Here is a 22,197-nt window from a genome sequence, read left to right on the forward strand (position 1 = left end):
AAGACAAATCATATCAGATGTGTAATCTATTTAAATGCCTCCATGTCTTAGACAATATTTTGGAAACTACGGTATCCAAGATCCATCATGCATTAATGTAAAATTCTCAATGAAATTTCATGAATGAGTCTTTTTTTCATCACAGAAGAGAGGTAGATTAAGTTTTTGTTTTTTTTTGCTCGTGCACTGTGCTTGATGTTAATGGCAATTATTATATTAATAATTACTCCGTCAGCTGGGAAATTTATCGGGCTGTTTTTATCTTTCGACTGCAGTAACAATAACATACATTTGATAATAAAGCAGGCCTACAAACAGGCACACTTCCTCCTGTCTTTTAACATCAAACTGGAACAACAAAACAGCCTATACCACATTATAATAAAATTATTCTGCAGATTTTGCATTATATAACCAAAGTGTGAGTGAAAATAGGAATAATGTGCATTCATGATGGTAGTGTGTGTGTGTCTGTCTGTCTGTGTGTGTGTTTGTGTCTGTGTCTGTGTGTGTGTGTCTGTGTCTGTCTGTGTGTGTCTGTGTGTCTGTTGGGCTGTGTGTGTGTGTGTGTCTGTGTCTGTGTCTGTCTGTGTGTGTGTGTCTGTGTGTCTGTTAGGCTGTGTGTGTGTGTGTGTGTGTGTGTGTGTGTGTCTGTGTGTCTGTCTGTCTATCTGTGTGTCTGTCTGTCTGTCTGTCTGTCTGTCTGTGTGTCTGTGTGTGTGTCTGTGTCTATGTGTCTGTGTGTGTGTCTGTCTGTCTGTCTGTCTCTGTGTGTGTGTGTGTGTCTGTGTGTGTGTGTGTGTGTGTGTCTGTGTGTGTGTGTGTGTGTGTGTGTCTGTCTGTCTGTCTGTCTGTGTGTGTGTGTGTGTGTGTGTGTGTCTGTCTGTCTGTCTGTCTGTGTGTGTCTGTCTGTCTGTCTGTCTGTCTGTGTGTGTGTGTGTGTGTGTGTGTTGGGCTGTGCCCCCCAAAGCTGCAGGCCTATCAACATGCCTTCAGAGTGAGTGCCAACAGCTCCGCTCACTGCGGTGGTTCAGGTTTTCACAGTAATGGCGGCGAACGGAGACGCTCGAAAGTTCCCGAAAGTTAGCATGAGCTAACCGCCGTGACTCAGTGTAGACATGACTGATTCGTTCACGACTCATAAGTACGGCTCTTCAGGTCTTTAGTTCATTATTCATATGGTAACTGCAGTAACATGACCAATGCTGTTATTACTGGTGAGGACAGCTGTCTGACATTAGCATGAACGTTAACGTCAGCTATGTAGCTATGGGATGGATGTTTAGTTTGTGTTTCTGTTGGAGTGAGTTCATCCACTACAGGTCTTCAGTGAGCAGGTAGGCTGAACTGAACAGCCATCACAGAAGGAGATTTTTTAATGATAGGTGGACAAATGAAGGAATCAGTAATGTCACCTTCAGTAGGCTATGGTCCAAAATGGTGCTCGATAGCAACAATAACAATAGCAAACTTGTGTATTATATTCCAAGTGGAGCAAACCATGTTGCTCTTCAGTGTTTGAGAGCTGCTTTTTCAGTCATTACTCAAAAGACAGCTGCAGAGCCACAGTGGCTCCAATGAACGAAATGAACGAACGATTCGTTCATTTTACTGAACGAGATTAAAAGAAGACTAGACTGTACGAAAATTACGGTTCATAAGCAAAACACACTTTAATGGAAACACCTGGGTGTTGCAATTTTACTTTGTGAGCATTTTAGAAATATTTGTTTATTAGCAAAAAAAAAAAAAAAAACGTGAAGGAAACACAACATCCGGTATCCAGGCTTTATTTGACAGGGAGGACGTGTGTCTGTGGTTTCTGTGGCATGTGTGTGTCTCCACCAGCAGATGGTGCATTCCTCGGCCTTTTTCTTTCTTTCTTTTTTTTATGAATCACCGCTGCTGCCGAGGCGGAGTTTTCCCTGCTGGTGTCGGCAGCAGGCTGGGTCCATCTCCTCCTGACTGGATCACAGGACCAGCATCCTCCAGCATCCTCCAGGATCCTCCGCCCTGACAAGGACGACATCTGCGGGGGGCGGGAAACACACACACGAAGACACGACAGTCTTTTTAAAGAAAGAGACAGAAATCGCATCGAAAATGCTGGCGTGTACAGAAATGATCACCATGTGTCTCCAATCTGCCAAGCAGGAGCACATGAGGAAGCAGCAGGAGCTTGACCACAACCAAAATCAAGGCATCTCTCTGTTCCATGATGTAAGTACCTTTGGGTTTGTGATGTGGAGATGATCATCTGTCACAGCATCCAAATTAACCTCGTTTTTCATGTCTATGGTTGGTTTTATGCATGAGAGTATCTATATCTATATTTAGACATGGGGGGGGGGGGGTTGTCGTACAAAGGCACAAATACAATTCTGTCCTCCATTCTGCTCTTTATGAATGGATCACGTCGTGTTAAATGCACGTCCGAGTCCCATTTATAAGCTTGATGTAGCTACAGTAGCCCTGTTATGTAAGAAAGGTGAGACATTATGTGAAAACAAAAGTGATATCTGACTTGTAATGGTTCACAAAACTATTTAACCTGCAAAGCATTATAATACAGTGAAATTTCAAGTGGCAGATTTTCTTCATATGTTCAGGGTCATGACATTCGTTGCTCCCTTGATGAAACATGTATATTGTCTATATAAAGCATGATTTGGTATTTATTATTCATGAGTAGCTTCGCTTTACTACCCTCTGAACAGAAATAAAAAACAGAAAGGTCTTACATTTTGACACAGTTGACAGAATCCCTTGTCGTCATGGGTTCGTTCTCATTTTTGCAATACAAGCACCACCATATAGAAGCTGGTAATACTAACATGTATACGCAGTATTATATTTCAAATCACTGCATTATGAGTCTTGCCTTCAGAGCTGTGGCCTTCCTCTGCATTTATTTTAAAAACCATACAATAGCTTTAATGTAATCAGTTTGCTTGAGGCAGGTTAATGGCCAACAAAGGGAACATCAGACTGCAGCAAAAAACAATACATATGGTTTAAATGCAGTTAACATCCATTCTCTCCAACCCAAAACTGCATTTCTTCACTTAAGCTACTACATCAGTGGCTCATGCCTGCCATTTACTCTTTAGTAGTTGCAGAAATTTAGAGTGAAATGCGACCAGACAGCAGCTTATCCAACCTACCATGACTCTTTTCTGGTACAAAGCACATCATCTTTTTCTTTCATTCCTTTCCCTGCCTGAAAATAAAACCCTGTGCGTGCACATGATCATTCATTTACAGTATTATAAATAAAACATTTGTGTAATTTCTGGGTTTCCTCTGCATAAACCCATTACTGCTCACTTAGACGTTATTCATTCATCTTCAACCACTTATCCATTTCTGGGTCGTGGGGGGTGCAGAAGCCAATCCCAGCTCACTCTGGGCGAGGGTGGGGTCACCCTGGACAGGTCCACAGTCCATCACAGGGTCAACACACAGAGAGAGGCAGAGACCAACAAGCACTCACACAGACCTACGGACAATTTAGAGTCACCAATCAGCCCAAACATTATGTCTTTGGACGGTGGGAGGAAACCCATGGAGGCATGGGGAGAACGAGCATACTCTGCACAGAAGGGCCCAGGAACCAGGCCCACGACCTTCTTATTGTGGGGCAACAGTGCTAAACACTATCCCAACGTGCTACCACTTAGACTTCATCTAATGAGTTTTTTTTTTTTTTCTCAGACTCCAGGTTTCTGAAGAGCTGTTTGGTTCAACAAATGCACAGTTGTGCAAAGGTTGTGTTAGGTTTTAAGTTCCTGTTAGGCATTTTGCAGCTGAGACAATTTGCTTAAGAGGCTGAGGGGAAGCAGCAATGTATAAGTGTTGTATGTCCATGTCCTCAGAGTTTAATTTAGTACTCGTGCTGTAGTTTTGCACTGTTTAATAGCACTCGGTTAACAGGCCCCAGGGACCGGCTGCGATAGACATTACAGCCAAGCAGCATCCATAAAACTAATAATGCTTTTAGAAGATCTTCATCAGTTCTGTAGGACAGCAGCACCTCCATCGACTCCACCAACCTCCCACTTAGCAGCACAAAGGAGGAATAAAGGCCAGTAAATCTCCTACTCAGGTTTATCCACAGCCAATATTTATTCCACTCAAATTGTCCTCCTACATTTTATGGAGCAGCTCTACATTGGTTCACTCTTCTATGTTTTGGACAAGCTGCTTACATCAGCACTTTGGTTGTTTCAGGAGCCTTTACAGTGTCAGTGCAGCCACCAGGAGTCCTCCCATCACCTGAATACAAAAGTTATCATTGCTGTTTGTCTGCCCAGAGCTCTCTAAAGACCGTACCAGTTGAATGCTCCAGTCTATTGACAACAAAATCACATACACTTACACAACCATGTTCTTTAGCATTACACCTAATCAGTGCATAGGTTATTGGCGTATTTATGGCCAGTGCACAGCATGGAATTGCAGGTTCAGAAAGTCAAAGTTTAGTTTTTAAAAAGTGTCTTTCTTCAACATAGACAAACACTAAACACATGACCATTTATTTCACGTTCATAGTACAGAGTATGTGCAAATGACACACATTCATTTTCTTTTTTTCTCTGTCAGTAGTCGTTGTCACTAACTTATTTTACTTACTTATTTCGCTAACTTTGGAGTCTTGTAATTCATCACAGATGAAGGATTACCCTTTTTTTTAGATGATACAATGCAGACTTTTCAAATCTTCCTTCAAACTGCATGAACACACAACAGTGATTTAACGTTGAAATGAAACAATCTTAGCCTGCTAATTGTGTTTATGTTTAATAGAAACAAATGGAAGCGAATAGAAGTGGAATTGCGTGGATAAACACATGAAATGACATAGGTCACCTGCTCAGTACATAAACATTTTGAAATTTTATGATTCTTTAGGTTTGCTCTGACTTTGACTGCAGACTCACATTTCCACACAGCCCTTAGATACTCAGGGCAGTATGTTTGTATTTTCTACAAATTTTGCTTAGTACTACTCTTTATTGAATAGATTTACTGAGTCTTTGCTAATGTGATCTAAATGGAAGAGGGCTGCTGATGAAAAATGTGAGTAAGTGTGTTCAGGCCTTCACACTCTGATGTGCTTGAAAGATGACATTGTGAGTCCACAGCCCCTCTCTGTTAAAACATTAAACAGACAGTGACTTGACTCCATTGATCCACCATATGGCAAAAAATAAATAAAGCAAAGGAGACACCAGTCTGATCTTAGAAACAACGCCTTACACTCCACAAACAGCTCATACTTTTCACAGGTTCAACATTAAATGTCACATTTGTAGAGACCCCCTTGTTACTTTGTATCACTGCTTTAGGCAAAAATCCAAGTTGGCATTTGTTTTGCAGTTTTATTTTTTATATTTTATAAGTAAGGTACTGTGTTTCCTCCAAAAGCACATCAATATAGATGTAACTTTTCATTTTCATGTGTTTTGGCATGTGAGTGCTCCAGACTAAAACAAACAAACAAACAAACAAACAAGCAAAAAAAAAAAAAAAAAACTCCAAACCTAATCATAAACTTCTTGTCTTATTGCAGATATTCCGCCGGGCTGATAAAAATGGTGAGTAAGCAAAATACACAGCTAATTGGATTGTACAGCTTATTAAAACTAAATTAAAAATCTCTTTGATGTAGTTGCACATGAAAATGGCACAGCTTTGATGGTTAATATTCTTCTCAGAGTGAACTGCTGGAACTTACTGTTTTGTTTCATTGCCATCCTTGAGCAAGGCAAATAGAAGGGCTATAAATAACCAAGGTCAACTGCAGCTGCATCTTTTTGGTTTCGTGATCTGGCTGGATTTTAAAGGATGAACTATTTCGGTGAAGCTACTCACAGTGATTGTTTCTGTTATATTCAGTAGTATATCCTGCAAATAATGAAACCTTTGTGTCAACAAATTTAGCGCTTTTGTAAACTTGCTATGCAGCAAATTAGACCTCAGCTGTTTCTCCCCTGATGTTGAGTTCCTCTGTGAAATCAACAAAGTCACAGGAGAACTTACATCATGTAAATTGAATGGATTTCTCCTGGAAACATTATACATTAATGTCACTATTACATGTGATTAGTGTGTTACCGTGTTGTATTTAAATCGCCTTTTTACTTCAAAGTGTCCCCCTCCCCTGCATCTCCAGGGGAAATTTGGAGAGATTTACAAAGCAAAGAAGAAAAAATGGTTTTGCTTTAGTGTTTTTATTTCCATTCCATCTCTGAAGAATGGAATGTAAAATGCAAAAGAGGGCAAGTGATTAATGCACGTTGATTCTCTACAAGCTCTGATGAGGTTCCTCAAGAGGATGGTGAATCTGTTACATAAGAGCTGGATTATTGATGCAACGTGCGTTATCGTGGGAAAGGGTTGTCTGTGGTGCCTCACAGCTCGTGGAGATATGTAGATAGAAAAAAATCTTGGATGGTTTTCTTTCTTAGTTGTGTCTCATCTCAAGTGATTAATTACGGAATTAGCAGCGAATACTAATGTCGACATTTTAATTGGAATTGAGGGTATTTACATTACTTACATTTTTGTGAGGTCTCCGGTCTGTTTTCTAACCCTCAGCACTAAAAGCTTTTATTTTTCCTTTCTTTGGAGCAAGAAAGAGGACAAACACTCTTTCACGTTTGCTCTAGTTATCTTCAATTTGCAGCCAAGCTCTGCTCAGTTTCCGTTGTCACAAACTTACTGAGGCGTGCACCCGAGAAGAAAGGGCTTCCTTCCAATCAGCACTGAGTGGGCTGCCATGATATGCCTCGAGCACTGCAGATTTACCACATAAAGACGGCTGGCTACCAACCCACTACACTTCATCCACGCTATTATAATTAGGAATTAATAATGAAAAAAAAAAAAAAAACTTTTGTATTGAGTACAAGAACAATGAGCAAAGACCTAAAGCTTTTACTTAACAGCGTATGCTGAGATTAGTTTTTAATTCATTCCCATTGGATCAGGGATGCAGAGTTACAATGCAACAAGATGAAACTAGAAGTGTGATCATGAAGTGTGATACATGTTTCAGTACAACTCCTATTTATCATCAAGAGAAACCAATTCATGACCAGCAGTCATGAAAATCTGTTTTTTTGACATCCATGGAAGAGAAATCCATCTTTGTGATATTGTAAATACACTGAAGCATTTTTCATGCATACAATTGGTTAAAAATTATTTCTCAAGGTCATGTATGTTTAACTTAATAACAAAGAAATGGCTTTATAGTTTTCATCAATTATTTTCATTGTTGTTGATTTGTTTTGAAAACAAGAACAAAATGTATTATTCAAAAAGAATATGTTCTGCTGGGGTGGTATCTGAGTGTGTTTTTGCTCAGATAATAGGAATCATTGTCCCCCACGTTTGTTCACTTGCAGGTTTTAAATTGCTGTGGCAGAGAGGATTTAGCCCACAGCAGTTCTCTCAGTAATGCAGTGATGTACACAAGCTGCAGCTCTGGATGGTCGCCAGTACTCAGCACTCAGTATTCAGCTATCACTCACAAGCTACAGTAGGGATGCAACTAATGATGCTCTTCATAGTATTCAACATATTTCAGTTCATGGAGAGTAGAAAAACAATGAGATGTTCCATTCACTGTCATCTTGTTCAAAGAAAAGCACATTCAAGAAACTAAAATTAGAGCGTTTGAAGCATTTTGCATTACACTCACAATGCCTACACAATCTTCAAAACTGTTGGTACAGCATGTACAGACACTGCTTTGATTTTTTTAAATACCTGTACTACATAACACTAATATGCTTTGATTTAAAAAACGTTTTTTTTTTTTTCTGTGATAGAGTAACTACTATTATTGTCTGCGTTTACTTTCCAGTCCATTCTTATCTCTTATTTTATCCTGAATTGCACCACTCGGCTTCATTAATTATTGCTGCTGCTTCAATTTTAGCACTTCTAGCTCGAAGGTTTCCTCATGGAAAAGTGTTGCTGGAAAGACACAAGCTTCAGCACAGGTCCAGATGTTCGTTTACAGTCAGTGCTGCGGTTTTATTCAGTGTGAAGTGAGACAATCCCAGCCATTAATCTGCTGTGCTTTTGTTGTAGGGTGATTTGTTATCCATTGGAACGAATTAATTTCCCAGACAGTTGTTCATCATAGACTTCATGATAAATTACAGGGTACCCTACATTTCTTTTGTTAAATCTTACTGTCTCAGCATTGATGACAGCAACAGGTTCTTTACATTATGACCTAATGTTGTGTAATTGTAATAACAAAAAGGCACACTTAATTACTTCACCATGTAGAAAGAGCCCACACAAGCCATGTAGTTAAATATATTAAATAGCCATTTGATCAAATTCAGCACTCAGCTTCATTCATGTTACACAGAGTGACAGTTTATACGTGGGAAGAAATGTGTGCACTGTTAAAGTTTTGATAAGATAACTATCAAAACTAACAAGGACTTGTGATTCATTGTTATGTTTATGACTATGAATGAAGTCAATTATCACCACGATTTGATAAAATTAATTCATTTTTTCATTCATATTCTACAACTTATCCATTTCTGGGTCGTGGGGGGCGCTGCAGCCAATCCCAGCTCACATTGAGTGAGGGCGGGGCGATTTGATAAAATTATACATTAAAATTCCAAAACAGACACTGATCCAGTATCTCTATGGTTACAGTTTAACACTAATCATGTGACCAAACAACCAATATTTATTATATATTTAATCTCCCTGAATACCAATTGTGACATACTGCCTTCTGGGTTTATTTATGAACTTTAATTAAATTATGTCATTTGATTAAAAAAAAACATAAAAACTCCAGACAAAACACAACACAGATAACTGTCCTTTAGCCTCAGAGACAAACACATTTTATAGCCAGACGCTATCATCCACTTCAGCTCTGCTCTCTGACAAACAGTGAATGCTTCCAAAATGTGCTGTCTGAGCTGCACTTTAACGTCTTCTTTGTGCTCTCGAATTGGGTGTGAATATACGCCGAAGCAGCTCTGGTGGAGAAGGCTGAAGAATGAATCAGAGGTGCAACAGACTGTGTTTACTCCTACACCATGTGGAAAGAAGATTTTTAAAGGAGTTTGACCAAGGAATTATGATTCTGTCTCATCTAATACCTTTATCATTCAGCCAAAATTTTACATATCTGCAAGAAATATTTAGTAAACACAGAAATTCATCCTCAGGGCATGATCCTTGTGTAACAAAAGTAACAGCTGAACAATGTGTTTCTTTACATTTCAGATACTGAATATATACTGAAAATGCATTATATCCAGAGTTGTCTACAGTGTGAGTTGGCAAGAAGTAAAAATTGTTCTTACCAAATAACAGATGATAAGATTTACTGTTTTGCTCAGCCAATCAGTCAGAGCACTGTTTCCTGGCAGGGATCTGAGAGCAAGGTCTCAAAAGGTTTTAGCGCTTCCACAGTGGAGATGGCAAGATCTCATTATCGTCTGAAGTTAGTGTCTGCTTGCAGAGCTATGCCCCAACTATGCAAACAATATTTCAAGATGCTGCAAATATTGCAGTTCCATGCTCCAGACGCTGCCAATGAGAGGCAGATCATGCTTATCTTTGATGCAGTCCGTGTGTTTGTCCTCTGAGTGACTGTTAACAGTCATGCTTTGGGCCTAAAATCGGTGCAAACTGTCTCAAAGTGCTTGTTACAATGTAGAAAGGATGACTTGTCGTGGAAATCAATATAGGGTGTTCTTCTGCTTCTCAGCATTGTGGAAATTTAAAAGGAAAGTGTTGTTCCATGAGGGAATTATTACTCTTAAGAGCAGAAATGAACTTTTCAGTGATATTGCTGGCAGCTAATGGAGTCCGATTAGCAATAATTTAAGAGCAGTTAATGTCCTTGAATTTTATCTTGGTTTTATGCCCAAATAAGGACAAATGTATCCCGCCTGATGCTAATACTTTAATTTGCAGCAGCACCTTTAAGTTCATCATTAGAATTAATATAATGTTCTGAGGCCAATTTCTGATTTCACTCTTTTGAATAACAGACAAACTCTACAGCTAGGTGATAAAACCTTTTTCAGTTTTGCTGTGAGTGTGTCTCCCTCTCCTTTCAGATGATGGAAAGCTTTCCTTGGAGGAGTTCCAGTCTTACTTTACTGATGGGATCCTCACTGACGAGCAGATGCAGGAACTGTATTACTCCATCGATAGGCAGCAGACAGAGTAAGCTCATCTTCCTTTTGGACATCTTCCAACCATACTGCCATCTGTTACCCCCTCCTGCTCCTCTGCTTCCCGGCAGCGCAATGTCAACACTTCACTTCAGGGAAGATTAGGCCACTATTTCAAAGAGCCTGAATTCAGGCAGGAAAGCACTTGAGTTTGCAGCACTGATGAGCACAAATAAGATAATTAAATGTGTTACTGTTTGCCTGTGCCACTGGCTCACAATTAAGCTTTCAAAACCATTAGTAGAAAAATAAACATTTGGTAATATACTTAAAAAAATAGCCAGTGGGGATATGTTGCTGTTAATAACTCAAAATAGAAATTACATATCACTGTGCCCAATCACTTCTTCTAAGTGCTTCACCTACACCCTTAAGTGTGTAGCTTAAATTGTATACTTTGTGTAAATACATATTATATAGGGAGACAAGAACATCAGCAGAACATACGAAACAAGCTGTGCATTGAATTACCAAAACCATATATAAAGATAAATGTAGTATGAGTTAAAATGATCAAATTCAATTAAATTATTTTGTCCACACATTTAAATTTTTTGCACTACTTGAAAGTTTTTCTTTTTTTCACTTTATCATCATCACTGCCACTCTATCTTCACTTTGTCCTATTCTTGTATTTTTCTACCTGTGGTTGCTGCTGTAGCGACGGGTTTCCCACACATCAGATAAATAAAATACATCATACATAAAAAATCTTATTCACGCTTACCTTACACCAGGATGTAACAAGTTTTTTCAGGCTCAGAGATCAGTAGTGAAAACAAGTCTTCAGCCATGCTAAAGGGGAATGCTGGCATGGCAATATGTTGAAGAAATCAATTAAATTATTAAACAAACATTTAAAATATGTAGATAAATATACATGTATACCTGTTTATTGGTTGCTTAAATGCTAACTCTACTGTGGAAACTGACATTGGAGCCATGTTACTATCATGAATAACAAGACACAAAGACTCATAGAGGAGCCTATTTCAAACCAATGTTAGCTCTTCTTTTCAGCTCTGTTCTCCTTTCTTTTCTTCACAGCAACCTGGACATCGACAAACTTTCAGGTAACCATGCTATTTTTGCATCACTCTTTGACTCTGTTTCAGTTTAAAGTTTGATGGTGCTCTTGGCTTCAGCTGTCTGATGATAACCTCGAACCCAAGCATGCACACTGCTCAGTGACTCGGCACATGAGGTGTAGTTATTGCCAGACTTTAATTCTAGTAAAATATTTTTTCTTTGGGGAACCATTACGGACTAGTGAGCTGATCAGACACAAACCACACTGGGTGTTTTAATAAATCTTCCCTTCCAGAGTACTTCACCCCACATCTGGGAGAATACGTCAACGTCTTGTCTGCTCTGGAAAAGTTGAATGTGGCCATTTTGAAGGCCATGGATAAAACTAAAGAGGTGGGTGATGATAATTTTCCCTCTGCACTCTGTTAAATTTTGCATGTGAAGACAATTCAAGTGTAACACGACGTCAGCAGCCTATTAAACGTTTCGGTAACTTTTGAAACGTCAGCATCAGGCTCTGACTGCCTCAGCTGTTACTTTGTCAGGGTGAAACCCTCTGAGAGATCCTGTAATATATAAGAAATAAAACTGCCCAGTGTGTCTCCCTGCTGCTCCACGCTGTAGATCTGCTGATACATTAATACAAGCATTGAACAAACTTTTAAACTTTTAAAGATGACTTTCCATAACAAGACAGCTGATGTCAGTGTGAGAAACAAACATGGCAACTGTTTGTCTTTGTACATTAGATGGAGAGTCACTAAATACGAAGTAAGTCAGTTTATATGAGGCTGCATTCACACAACTCAGCAGAATGAGGAGAAAAGGAGAAAACCTGTTATGTTTCAAAGCTCAAGCATTATATAAGCAGATAACCCCTTGGTTATAGTTAAATACAAATTAAAATCAACAACGCCATCCAGGCAATATACTTGAAGGCCTAGAAAGGCTGTTGCAGTCGCAGCATGCCAATGATGATGTTTTGCATTATATGCCAGCAATTTGTCTCCATGTCCATAATTCCTTTCACCAAGTTTGAGAAATCCTGAGGATTTAATTATGTCTTTTCTAAAGACGTCTAAAGTCAAAAAGATCAACCATCATGCCACAGCATCCTAATAATATTTACCATGTACTCCATACCATGCTCATCACCTCGACTGTATGGTGTGAATATGGTAATATTAGCTCATTTGTACCGAGAGCACATCTGAAACTGACGGGAAGGTCATCAGTTTTACTTTTAATGTTTGTAAATACTTGGTCATAAAACCAAAGGTGTTTACATTAAAACAGACAAAAAGCAGCAATTCACAAATCAAATGAAATGTTGCTGAGTAATTTTGGTTATCTGTTCACTGATTGATTAGCTCAGTGTTCAGCATAACATGTCAACAAGACATTCATGTTTACAAACAGTAGGTAGAGTAGTTTTCAACACTAATATCAACCATCTGCTGTTTGTATAATTAACATGTTAATCGTATCGCTAATGTGTGATTGGCTGGAACTCAGGGCAGCTACATACTCCTGCAAGACATAAATCTCCTTTTACATGGGAGCAAAACTCCATATCATGACAAAGGAGTTAGTTTTGCTCTTAACTCTAATTTTGAAGTGTGGGATGAAACGTGCTCATTAGAGATTTCATATACCCATCATGGATCCTGGTCCAGCAAAACTGTGCACTGTGCATAATTGGACATTGAGGGGATTAAAGGCTTGGACATTCAGCTGTGGTCATGCTGTTTTAGGCACACACACAGTAGAGATCGACATCAGAGAGCTTCCACCAGGGCATCAATAGCTCAACTGACTCCTCATCGACCTCCCCTGACCCTTCACGTTTGGCCAAGTAGCACATAATTATTTCTGTTTGGGGCAGAGACTCATGATCAGACTGTGAACAGGCGGATGTTTGGATGTGGATGCTGTCATATAATGAGGTTATTTTCTGTGGTATGCAGTAACTTACTTTAGCTGCACTGCCACAATTACACTAATGATAGGAGGAGAGGGAAAATAGTTGGCAAACTCCATCAGCTTTCCAACTGATCTGATGTCAGTTGTCCTCTTTATAATTGCACCACAAGCACACATTTTTTCAGCTGCTCTGATCTCATCTTCTTTCACTCCCTCTTTGTCAATTGAATTGCCCTATTCGCTCAAGTACACACTTTTCTATCTCTCTTTCTTCTTTTTTGATGCTTTGAAGGAATTCATGCATTTTTATGACTCTGTGCCAGTGACCATTGTGGGAGCAGGGATTATGTTTAAAGGTTATCTGTCTGTCTGCTCATCCTATTTTCTTGAACATGGTATCTCAGGACCACCTTAAAGGAATTTCTTTTCCTTTCAATTTGGTATTGACTCACACAGTCACTTGGGCTTAAAGGTGAACTGATTAGATATTAATGGTCAACAATTAAAAGTCATTGTGACCTCAGGAAATTTGTTTTGGCCATAGGTCAAGAATTTATATAATTTGCATGATATAATTTAGAATTATAACTAAATTCCATGCAATTAAAATGGATCAAGAAGAACAGCAGGGAGAACAGAACGTGTAGAAACAAGAATTGTAACAAGCCCCGGGGCCATTTTTCAAAAATATTTCCTCTTAACTATCACTCTTTGCAACGCAGACTGCTGGTGAGGGGGGCAAGCATCATTATCCACAAGATCAAATAAGTTGGGAGGTTGTGTTGATGAGGGAAAAAAAAAATCTGTTACAGTGAGACAGGAGGTTGAAGTGCCCAGAGTAGCCCTGCAACTTTGCACTTGTTTGTGCAACACTCTACTTGCATCTATGAATGTCAGGGAAATTCACACTTCTGGACTGCTTGAAGGAAATGTCTAAAAAAGCAGAGCTTGTTATTTATTGAAAGAGGGCGATGGGCTTACAAGGGAAATTCTTAAGAATTCTTAAAATAATGAAACGATGTAATGATTTTTTCCTTTTTATTTTACCCTTCAGGAATATCAGGGCTCATCAGTGCTGGGTCAGTTCGTGACACGTTTCCTGCTGAGGGAGACCTCCACCCAGCTTCAGTCACTTCAGTCATCTCTGGACTGTGCCATGGATGCTGTTCATGACCAAGGCTGTCCAGGGAGGAGGATACTGAAGAAGCCCCAGGACTTGCCTATGCAGAGGTTGTCCAAACGCCCTGGCCGACGCATCCAGAAGAACATGTGTCTCTCACCAACTGATCCCTACTCTGGCATGCTCACCACAGGTACACCACTCAGATTAAGATACTGGAGTTAAATCTAATAAGAGCAAAAGTTTATAAATAACATTGCAGTTCTTGTGCCCAGGAGGATGCTCACAGTAGGTAATTGAAAACAGAACAGAGGAATTTGAAAGACTTCAGCCTTCTCTTGTTGTATAGTGCTCATACAGTATTTTGTTTCTATGGTCAGGGGTCAGCGTGGAGCCGGACAACCACTGGGGCTCCCAGATCAACCAGCTGGAGGAACTCATAGACAAACTGGAGTGTGAGGTTTGTGAAAACACCCATTTTTATCCAAGTGATGGTATTTTGGAAAAAGTCAGACTAGATTTTCCCCCTCGATTCCAGTCTGTATGATAAGCTAAGCATCATCTGCCTCTATGTTCAGATGTGAGACTGATATCAGCAGAACCACATTGGCAGCTTGTGAGTGGCATGGCATCAGTAATACTTGCACATAGTTGTACATTTTCATGTGTTAGAAGACTGAAAATTTGAGTAAAATTGGTTTGCTCATGAGGCAGAATTGCCCTTTACAAGGATCAAGTTTAGCCAAGAGGCTCAACTGTCTGAGGGAGAAATGTCAAGCAGACTGGATGAGTGGATTTTACAGATATGGGATCTGACAGCATGTTAGAAAAGATGAGTCGTGGAAAGTGCAAAACAATCTGAATGCCATGTGGAAATATCAGCCTGTGAACCCACGCTGGGCTCAACTCAGACTGTTCACCGACAACATGTTCAGCGGTTGATCCAGTTCTTCTCCTCATCTTTGTTCTGCTCGTGGCTGAATGAGATATTTTTGATCCCGTTTCAGAGTCCACGTCTTGAACCTCTGAAAGAGGACACATTAGCAGGGACATATAAATCGGTGAGTTCAGCTTGCATTAAACGTAAGTTCATTCATTTGACTGTCCGATTGTGTCTTTGCACATAGCCAAATACTTATGGCTTTGTATGTTTTTGATGTATTTGATTTTTATGCAAGAAATGAAATACTTTGTTGATGTAACTCTGACCTTGGCTTGTTTCCTCTCCGTTTACTCCAGAACATTCTCCTGATTCAGAGACAAATGTCTGTGAAGGAGAGAGATGTGGAGCAGTTTCAGCAGGCTCTCAAAATCTACACAGATGCCACCAGCAGCCAACTAAACAACCTGCAGTATGTCCCTTTATCTGCCTTTGTGTGCCTCGGGGCCTTGTCTGCAAAGCAACCTCTTCAAAACACTTCATTTTTCCCAAACATGCCAGATAACCCTGCGACTCTGTCTTTCTTTCTTTGTCTCTTCTCTCTTTTTTGTTAGCGTTTCCGTCCAGAACCTGCCAGACAGATCATGCTTCATCATGTATGAATTTTGGCAGGACCGTCTCTCCTGGATGAGGTAGGATCAGCAGGGCTCTGTGGCAAATTACACCAGAAAAAAAGAACACTCAGAATTTCACTGCTGAACCAGATTTTGACTGTCTCAGACTCTCTTTGAAGATTAATTGCATTTTCTCCCTGACCATCCTTGTTTCCTCTCAGCTATCTCCAGTCTTCCATCAGTAAGACCTTCCAGCGCTGCATTATTGACTCGCTGGAAGAGCCGGAGATGGTCTCCACTATGCTCCTCCCAGGTAGAGATCAGACCCTGAAACAATAATCTTATTTGGTTTTAATTAATTAATAAGAAGTATTCTCAGTAAAACTTTGAAAAGGAAATAAATGTTTTAGGGAGATAAAATTAATGCAAACATCTCACAACATAAATGGATTATAGATTAAATATAATGTTTAATGAGGGAAGTGAACAAAAGAATACAGATGCTTTATAGTTAAAATGTAAATTTCATATTCTTATATGATCTTGTATCTGAAAGGAATCATTCATAGTTTTCAAAGCAGCTCCCCCAAACTTGAATGAAGGATTTTATTCCTTTGTTTAATTTGTCTCGCCCAACTGCTCATTACTACTCATAGAATTCAAATTAAAGTACATTCTTTTCAGTGCGCACACAAAATACAATGCGACTGGTTCAGTTTCACTTAAGGTGACCCCATCCAAACAAATGCAGACACACATGCAAAAAAAACAACAATGAACAACAATGAACAAACATAAAACTGCACAGATTAAAATGCTTTTGCTGATGAGAGGGAACAAATGTTATTACTTCCCTCTCATCGGTAAGCACTAAAAGTGTGCAACTAGCTAGTGAAGATAGTGGAACATTTAACTGCTAAGAAGTTAGATATTTCCCTCAAGAGTTTTTAGAGACCAAAAGCAATGCTAATGAGGACAATTAGTATTGGATTGAAATTAGCCAGCAGTCAGAAGCACAACTTCTGCTATGTTAATTCTGCCCAGCATCTGTTGGAACTGGGAAAAGGTGAAGGCTTGCTAAGAAGTCGTAATTACAGCTTCTTTCTGCGAAATCCAACTGGCCAAAGATGCAAACATTTTTTGACATTGCAAATTTGTTTGACTCGAACATAGACCATCACATTCTGATGACTAATTTAGATTTTTCATTTTTCAGCCTCATGGTGGATTATGAACAACAACTGACAAAACTGCACGGCTACTTTTCAACACAATAAAGGAAGAAGAGGCGATTGTGTGGTTGTTAGTTTTTTGTTTTTGTTTTTTTCTTTTTTTGTTCATGATACCTTTTCCCTCATGGCATGACTAGGGTTGTTTTTGCAAAGCCGAGGTTACCTTGCTGCAATAAAAATAGCACTATTTATAGAAATCAGTCAGCAATGAAACAAACTAAAACCTTGGAATAGAAAGAATTGAGGTAATGCAATATTTTATTGTGTGATCAGGATATGTGTCAATGTTTCTTTCACAATTTGGGCACGTTTCTTTCATTTAATGGACACACAAAAAATAATAATAATAAAAAAAGATGTGCATGATTTCTTATTCCTCTCTGCTAGTTTATTTCAATCAAAACTACATCTTAGAGTAGATATAATGTCAAAGATGCCACAAAAATAGAAAAGACTAACAGCTGATCTGTAGATCCATCTATCCTTCAATCATTCTTCAGTACACACAACAGTAATAGTGTTAGGGTTAACCTGCATTTTCCCTCGTTCTCTCTGTGGTATTGTGCTTTGTTGTCCTCTTCAAAGCTGTGCTGCCAGGTGTCTTTTTATTGAAGGGTTAGAGAGACATTAGACAGAACAATGTTCATGAAAGATTATGGTCCGCATCTAACCTTTTATCATCCATGTATCACTTTTGCACTTTAAAAAAAAAAAAAAACTGAAACATGGACCTTAACGTCAAGAATGGACATTTATTGTAGATTGTCTATTGAACCTGTAGAATTCACTACTGTTCTAAGAAGCCGAGAGCTGGACTGAAGTGTAGTAAGACATGAGTGAACGATAACAATTAACCAAATAAATGTGCAGTTTGCCTGTACTGTTCCTTTATAAATAAAACTCAAAAGCCATTGTTTTACATTTGTGTGTGTAATCAGAAGAGTTTAATGGTCCAGCTACACACAAATAGGAGTTTATATTTTGGGTACAGAAATTGTGATCACATAAGACATATGTTAATTGACATTGTGTACAGTAGTTAATGAAATCTGTAGGATTTAAGTAATTGTTGTAAAGCATTGGTACATGTAAAATATGATGATATTTAGATCTTAGGATGTTCTGATGAAGAGAGGAATGAGTGTGTTCATGCTTTCTTTGGAGTTTTTATCATTTCTCATTATGAAAATATGTAGGCATTATATGAATGTTATGATCATTTTCCGGCATGAAATAAAATTCATGACATGTTGATGAAATGAAAAGATGGGCTGTTGGCCTCTTTCTTATGTTTACAAAAATGTTGAAAAATTATGTAAAAATAAAAAAGGTTGTATGCAAATGCCAATATCGAATTGTTCATATATTGAGCATTTACTTCATAACGTATTTGTGAGATTTAACGGTATATTTTAAAGTTATTCGGAGTAAATAATGCTAATGATTTCTTCCTTGCTTGGAAAGTTTTCAACCCCCTAAAAAAAAAAAATCGAATTCAGTAAGAATGTATAGTATGTGAGACCATCAAGGCCATCAAGGAAACTTATTTACTGATGAAGACTGACAGTGAAAACACTTTGTTGATATTAGCTGTTGTAATCTTTGAATAACATCAAAAAATGTAAGCCCACCTTGAGTGAAATATGGTGCAATTAATTAGCTGGTTTTCATTCTTCATTTGGCTCTCCCTCCTTGTACTCAACATGAAACAGCTCCTACCTAGAAAGTTAATCTTCAAAGTTTGCTCAGCAGCAGCAGTTTAAAGCTCACAATCATAGTCTGTATTTTTGGCCTTGATAGTATATAAACATCAGGGTGTATTTTCCCTTCACAGCATCTTTATCCAAGAGTGCAGTAAGGAGATTATTTTGTGGCGTTTGAAACACTTCCAGGTTTATAATCTATATTTGGGGTCATTCAGATGAGGCTCTCATTTTAAGTACCAGCAGTGCTGTCGCCTTCATACACTTTTTATCCATGAGTATATATTCAAAACAGTCCCAAAACAGAACACTATAGTGTGTTTACTCACACTGCAGCAGATGAACATATTACTCAGATCAGCCTCAGTAGAAGTTCTTATGAATTACATTTACATATCTGACATGATTCTAATAATACCTTAGCATAATCTGCTGTTGTCCCAGCAGGCACACAGAAATCCAAAAGAATAAGAGTTTTTTTGTGATGGAAGCTGGAGGGAGTGAAAATCCTCAAGGCAGCAGCCTCTCATGGAGGGAAATTGTCCTTCCACTGCACAGCCTGATCCCTCCCTGCTGCCATTTTCTTCTCAGTGACAGCAAAACTTCTGCAAGGATGTTTGGGCCAAAGTCATACTCTGACTGAGTAGGTACAATATGGTAATGCCATTATGTCGCATTTTTTATTGCAATTTCTTCGTGCACATTTTGCAGAGGGTAGTCCATGGCAGAGTGGGCAGACACTAATGTATGCAAGGTGGATGCAAAAGAGGGTGATTCAGCCAGTGCGCTGTGGATTGATTGCCTGTTTGTGATGTTTAGCTCCCATTAACAGACGAGCTTTTCATGTTTTCAATGTTAATACAGCCTGAGTGTCACTGCAGTGCTCTTTGATCAATTATGAGCTTAAGGGCTAGAATAGTTGAAGATACGGGAACTGCAAAGGCTGTGCATAACAAGAAACTGAAGAGAAGAGGCAGTGGCATGCTGGCAGAGGGAAATCGGGGTCAACTGTCAGAGTGCATTGATGCTGAAGCTGAAAGCCTGAGTTCTGATTCCCTGCAGTGTACCACACAAGTAACAAGCTATAGTGTAACAGAGAGATGGCTGTAGGAAAGAGAGAGAAGAGGTGGGAGTTTGGACTTGAGGATTTTGAAAATGCAGTGAAGGGTACAGCTACATGTCTTGGAGCATCTTCCAGGCTAGTTTAGCACCAGCTGATCAAGCAAGGGTTACTGACAGCCCAGGGCACAAAATATATTTCCTGAATTAGAAGGCGTTTCATGTGTTTTATCAAATGGGCTTCACTGCCTACTTTCATTGGCCACACATTTGTATCAGCAGCAGATGACACAAGCATGAGTGGAGGAGCGTGCCAACCAAAACACATTCACCGTGTGTACTTTCTGAGATATTTTCCTTTTGATGGTCCGGATCCAAATAAAATACTAAACAATAAGTAATGACATTTAGCATTAGTGTAAGTCCTGCTGGTGAACAGTGATGGGTTGTGATTTCAATGCAGAAATCTAAAACAATATATGAGGAATATATATTTAAAAACATATTAAATAAGAGGAATTACTGGCTGTTTGAATTCTTTTGGTGCTATAATCAACTCACTCAAAGGCTGTGTAACCAAAGAGATGCAAAAAATGAAGACTAAAACTGAACTACGAAATTGCATCACTGCTCAACAAGTCCCAGATCTCCTGAAAACCGTTCATTTGATATTAGGGTACTATCTGGATACTCTGCAAACATAAAACAGCACAAAGAAACATTTGACTAACCATGGAGTTGAATTGAGAGGTTCAAGTGCATACGGGGGTCAAGAGCACCGCAGTGAAAAAATAAGATAATAAATCTTCATTATCGTTCTATATTGTGTATAGAACCATACTGAAGTAACAGCCTAATCTTGCAGAGGCAGAGAGCTGGTATCAGTGGGATACACATTATGTTTTAGTGAAGGCCAGATGAAAAGACTGATGAAAAGAAATGTGAAATAGAGCCCAATGTCGGCGGGTGATGGAAACAGGAGATGGATATACTTTGAAGAGTGTGGAGATGGTAAATTAAGCACCAGAACAGACAGAACAAAAAAAGTGGGAGAGATGAGAAGAAATCGAGGGAATAAAAATGAGGACATGGAAATCTAAGAAGTGAAAGAGGAGAGTGTTGCGTGAGATGCTTGTGCATGAGGTGCAATGCTGTGTGGCATATGTGTATCATCTCAAACACAAACCGTGTGGAATGAGATGTAATCCTGAGGGTTTACTACATTGGAGCAAATTAGTTTTAGACCCAACATCTTTGCTGTTCTGCTTCTCTTCGGGTCTTTCACAACTGATGCTCAGTGATAGAACATTAATCATTAGGTTTGTACTGTTTTCCTTCATTTACACTCAGATAAAAGCAAAATCAAACTAAAACATGACAGAGAGGAGGCAGATACATTGAAGGGCAATGACAAAAAAAAAAAAAAAAGAAATTTGATAAAATGGGAAAACAAAAACGTAACACTAAAGCACAACACTATTTCTCATTTTTAGTATTTCCTGAATCTGTTACATTGGCAGGTGCGTGACCAGTGTACATGACTGTTTTCCCGTGTTAATGTGGACGCAGTAAGAAATTCTCATCTAGACAGATAGATGTCTTTTTAAAATTGCCTTTTAAAATGAAACCATTGTAATTTATAAGCAGTGCATTTGCCCTTTAACCTTTGGTCATTGCACTCAGTCAAATAATGAATTTAATTGGACTTTCAGCGCTAATGGATACTTTTCCACTGCAGTCACTTTTACAATAGCCAGTATTTATATTTTTCATGGGGCCTAACCAATTGTCCCTAAAAAATCTAATAGCACCTATACACATTGATATCAGTGAGCAGTTAGTAAAGCTGTTTAACGAAAACTCAGACCTTCAAGAAAAAAATTTGTGAAGTCACGGATTTGTCACCAAACATCAATCCTTTGAGCCTCTGTGTGAGACGCTGACTGTGACAGTGGCAGTGTTGTCTGAAAAACTCCACAGTGCTGACATTCATGTGTGGGCTACAGCACAACCTGTCTTTCCATCAACAGCTGCCATCTCTGTCTGCACATGCAGTAATTAATCTGCCATCATGTTGGTGCAACATTTCCTGTATAATTTTCACAGCAGTGCTATCAGTATTCCTAATGCTTCTCTCATGGGAGTATCTAATGATGCAGGTGCATCAAAATAAACGTGCTTTTTAGCCTCTGTGGTAAAAGTCGTAAAACTGACACTGCGTTGTATGTTTGTTATAACCTCACTGTCATAGCAGAAAGTTTTGCAGTAGAATATCTAAACACTGTGGTTTGGCTATTTCGATGTGAATGCATGTCACTTGTGCCATCAAGGCATATCTCAATCAAAACAATAAGGTAGTGTGGGATAATGGGAGTTGTTGTTTCCACTAAAAAGCAATA

The 22,197-nt window shown here is 38.9% G+C and overlaps 1 protein-coding gene across 1 annotated transcript; it reads left to right on the forward strand.

Moving 5' to 3' along the window:
- The first annotated feature begins 1,031 nt into the window (after positions 1 to 1,031).
- LOC115046331 (N-terminal EF-hand calcium-binding protein 1-like) lies at positions 1,032 to 18,248 on the forward strand. The gene is made up of 13 exons (XM_029506632.1): positions 1,032 to 1,144; positions 1,920 to 2,220; positions 5,573 to 5,597; positions 10,122 to 10,230; positions 11,286 to 11,311; positions 11,563 to 11,660; positions 14,245 to 14,503; positions 14,691 to 14,770; positions 15,318 to 15,371; positions 15,550 to 15,662; positions 15,805 to 15,882; positions 16,026 to 16,117; positions 17,021 to 18,248. Exons 2-13 carry the CDS (start codon positions 2,104 to 2,106, stop codon positions 17,047 to 17,049), a joined length of 1,080 nt encoding a protein of 359 aa, XP_029362492.1. The 5' UTR covers positions 1,032 to 1,144; positions 1,920 to 2,103; the 3' UTR covers positions 17,050 to 18,248.
- The last annotated feature ends 3,949 nt before the right edge of the window (positions 18,249 to 22,197 follow it).

This window comes from Echeneis naucrates, chromosome 7, assembly GCF_900963305.1.
Source record: "Echeneis naucrates chromosome 7, fEcheNa1.1, whole genome shotgun sequence".
Taxonomy (NCBI): domain Eukaryota; kingdom Metazoa; phylum Chordata; class Actinopteri; order Carangiformes; family Echeneidae; genus Echeneis; species Echeneis naucrates.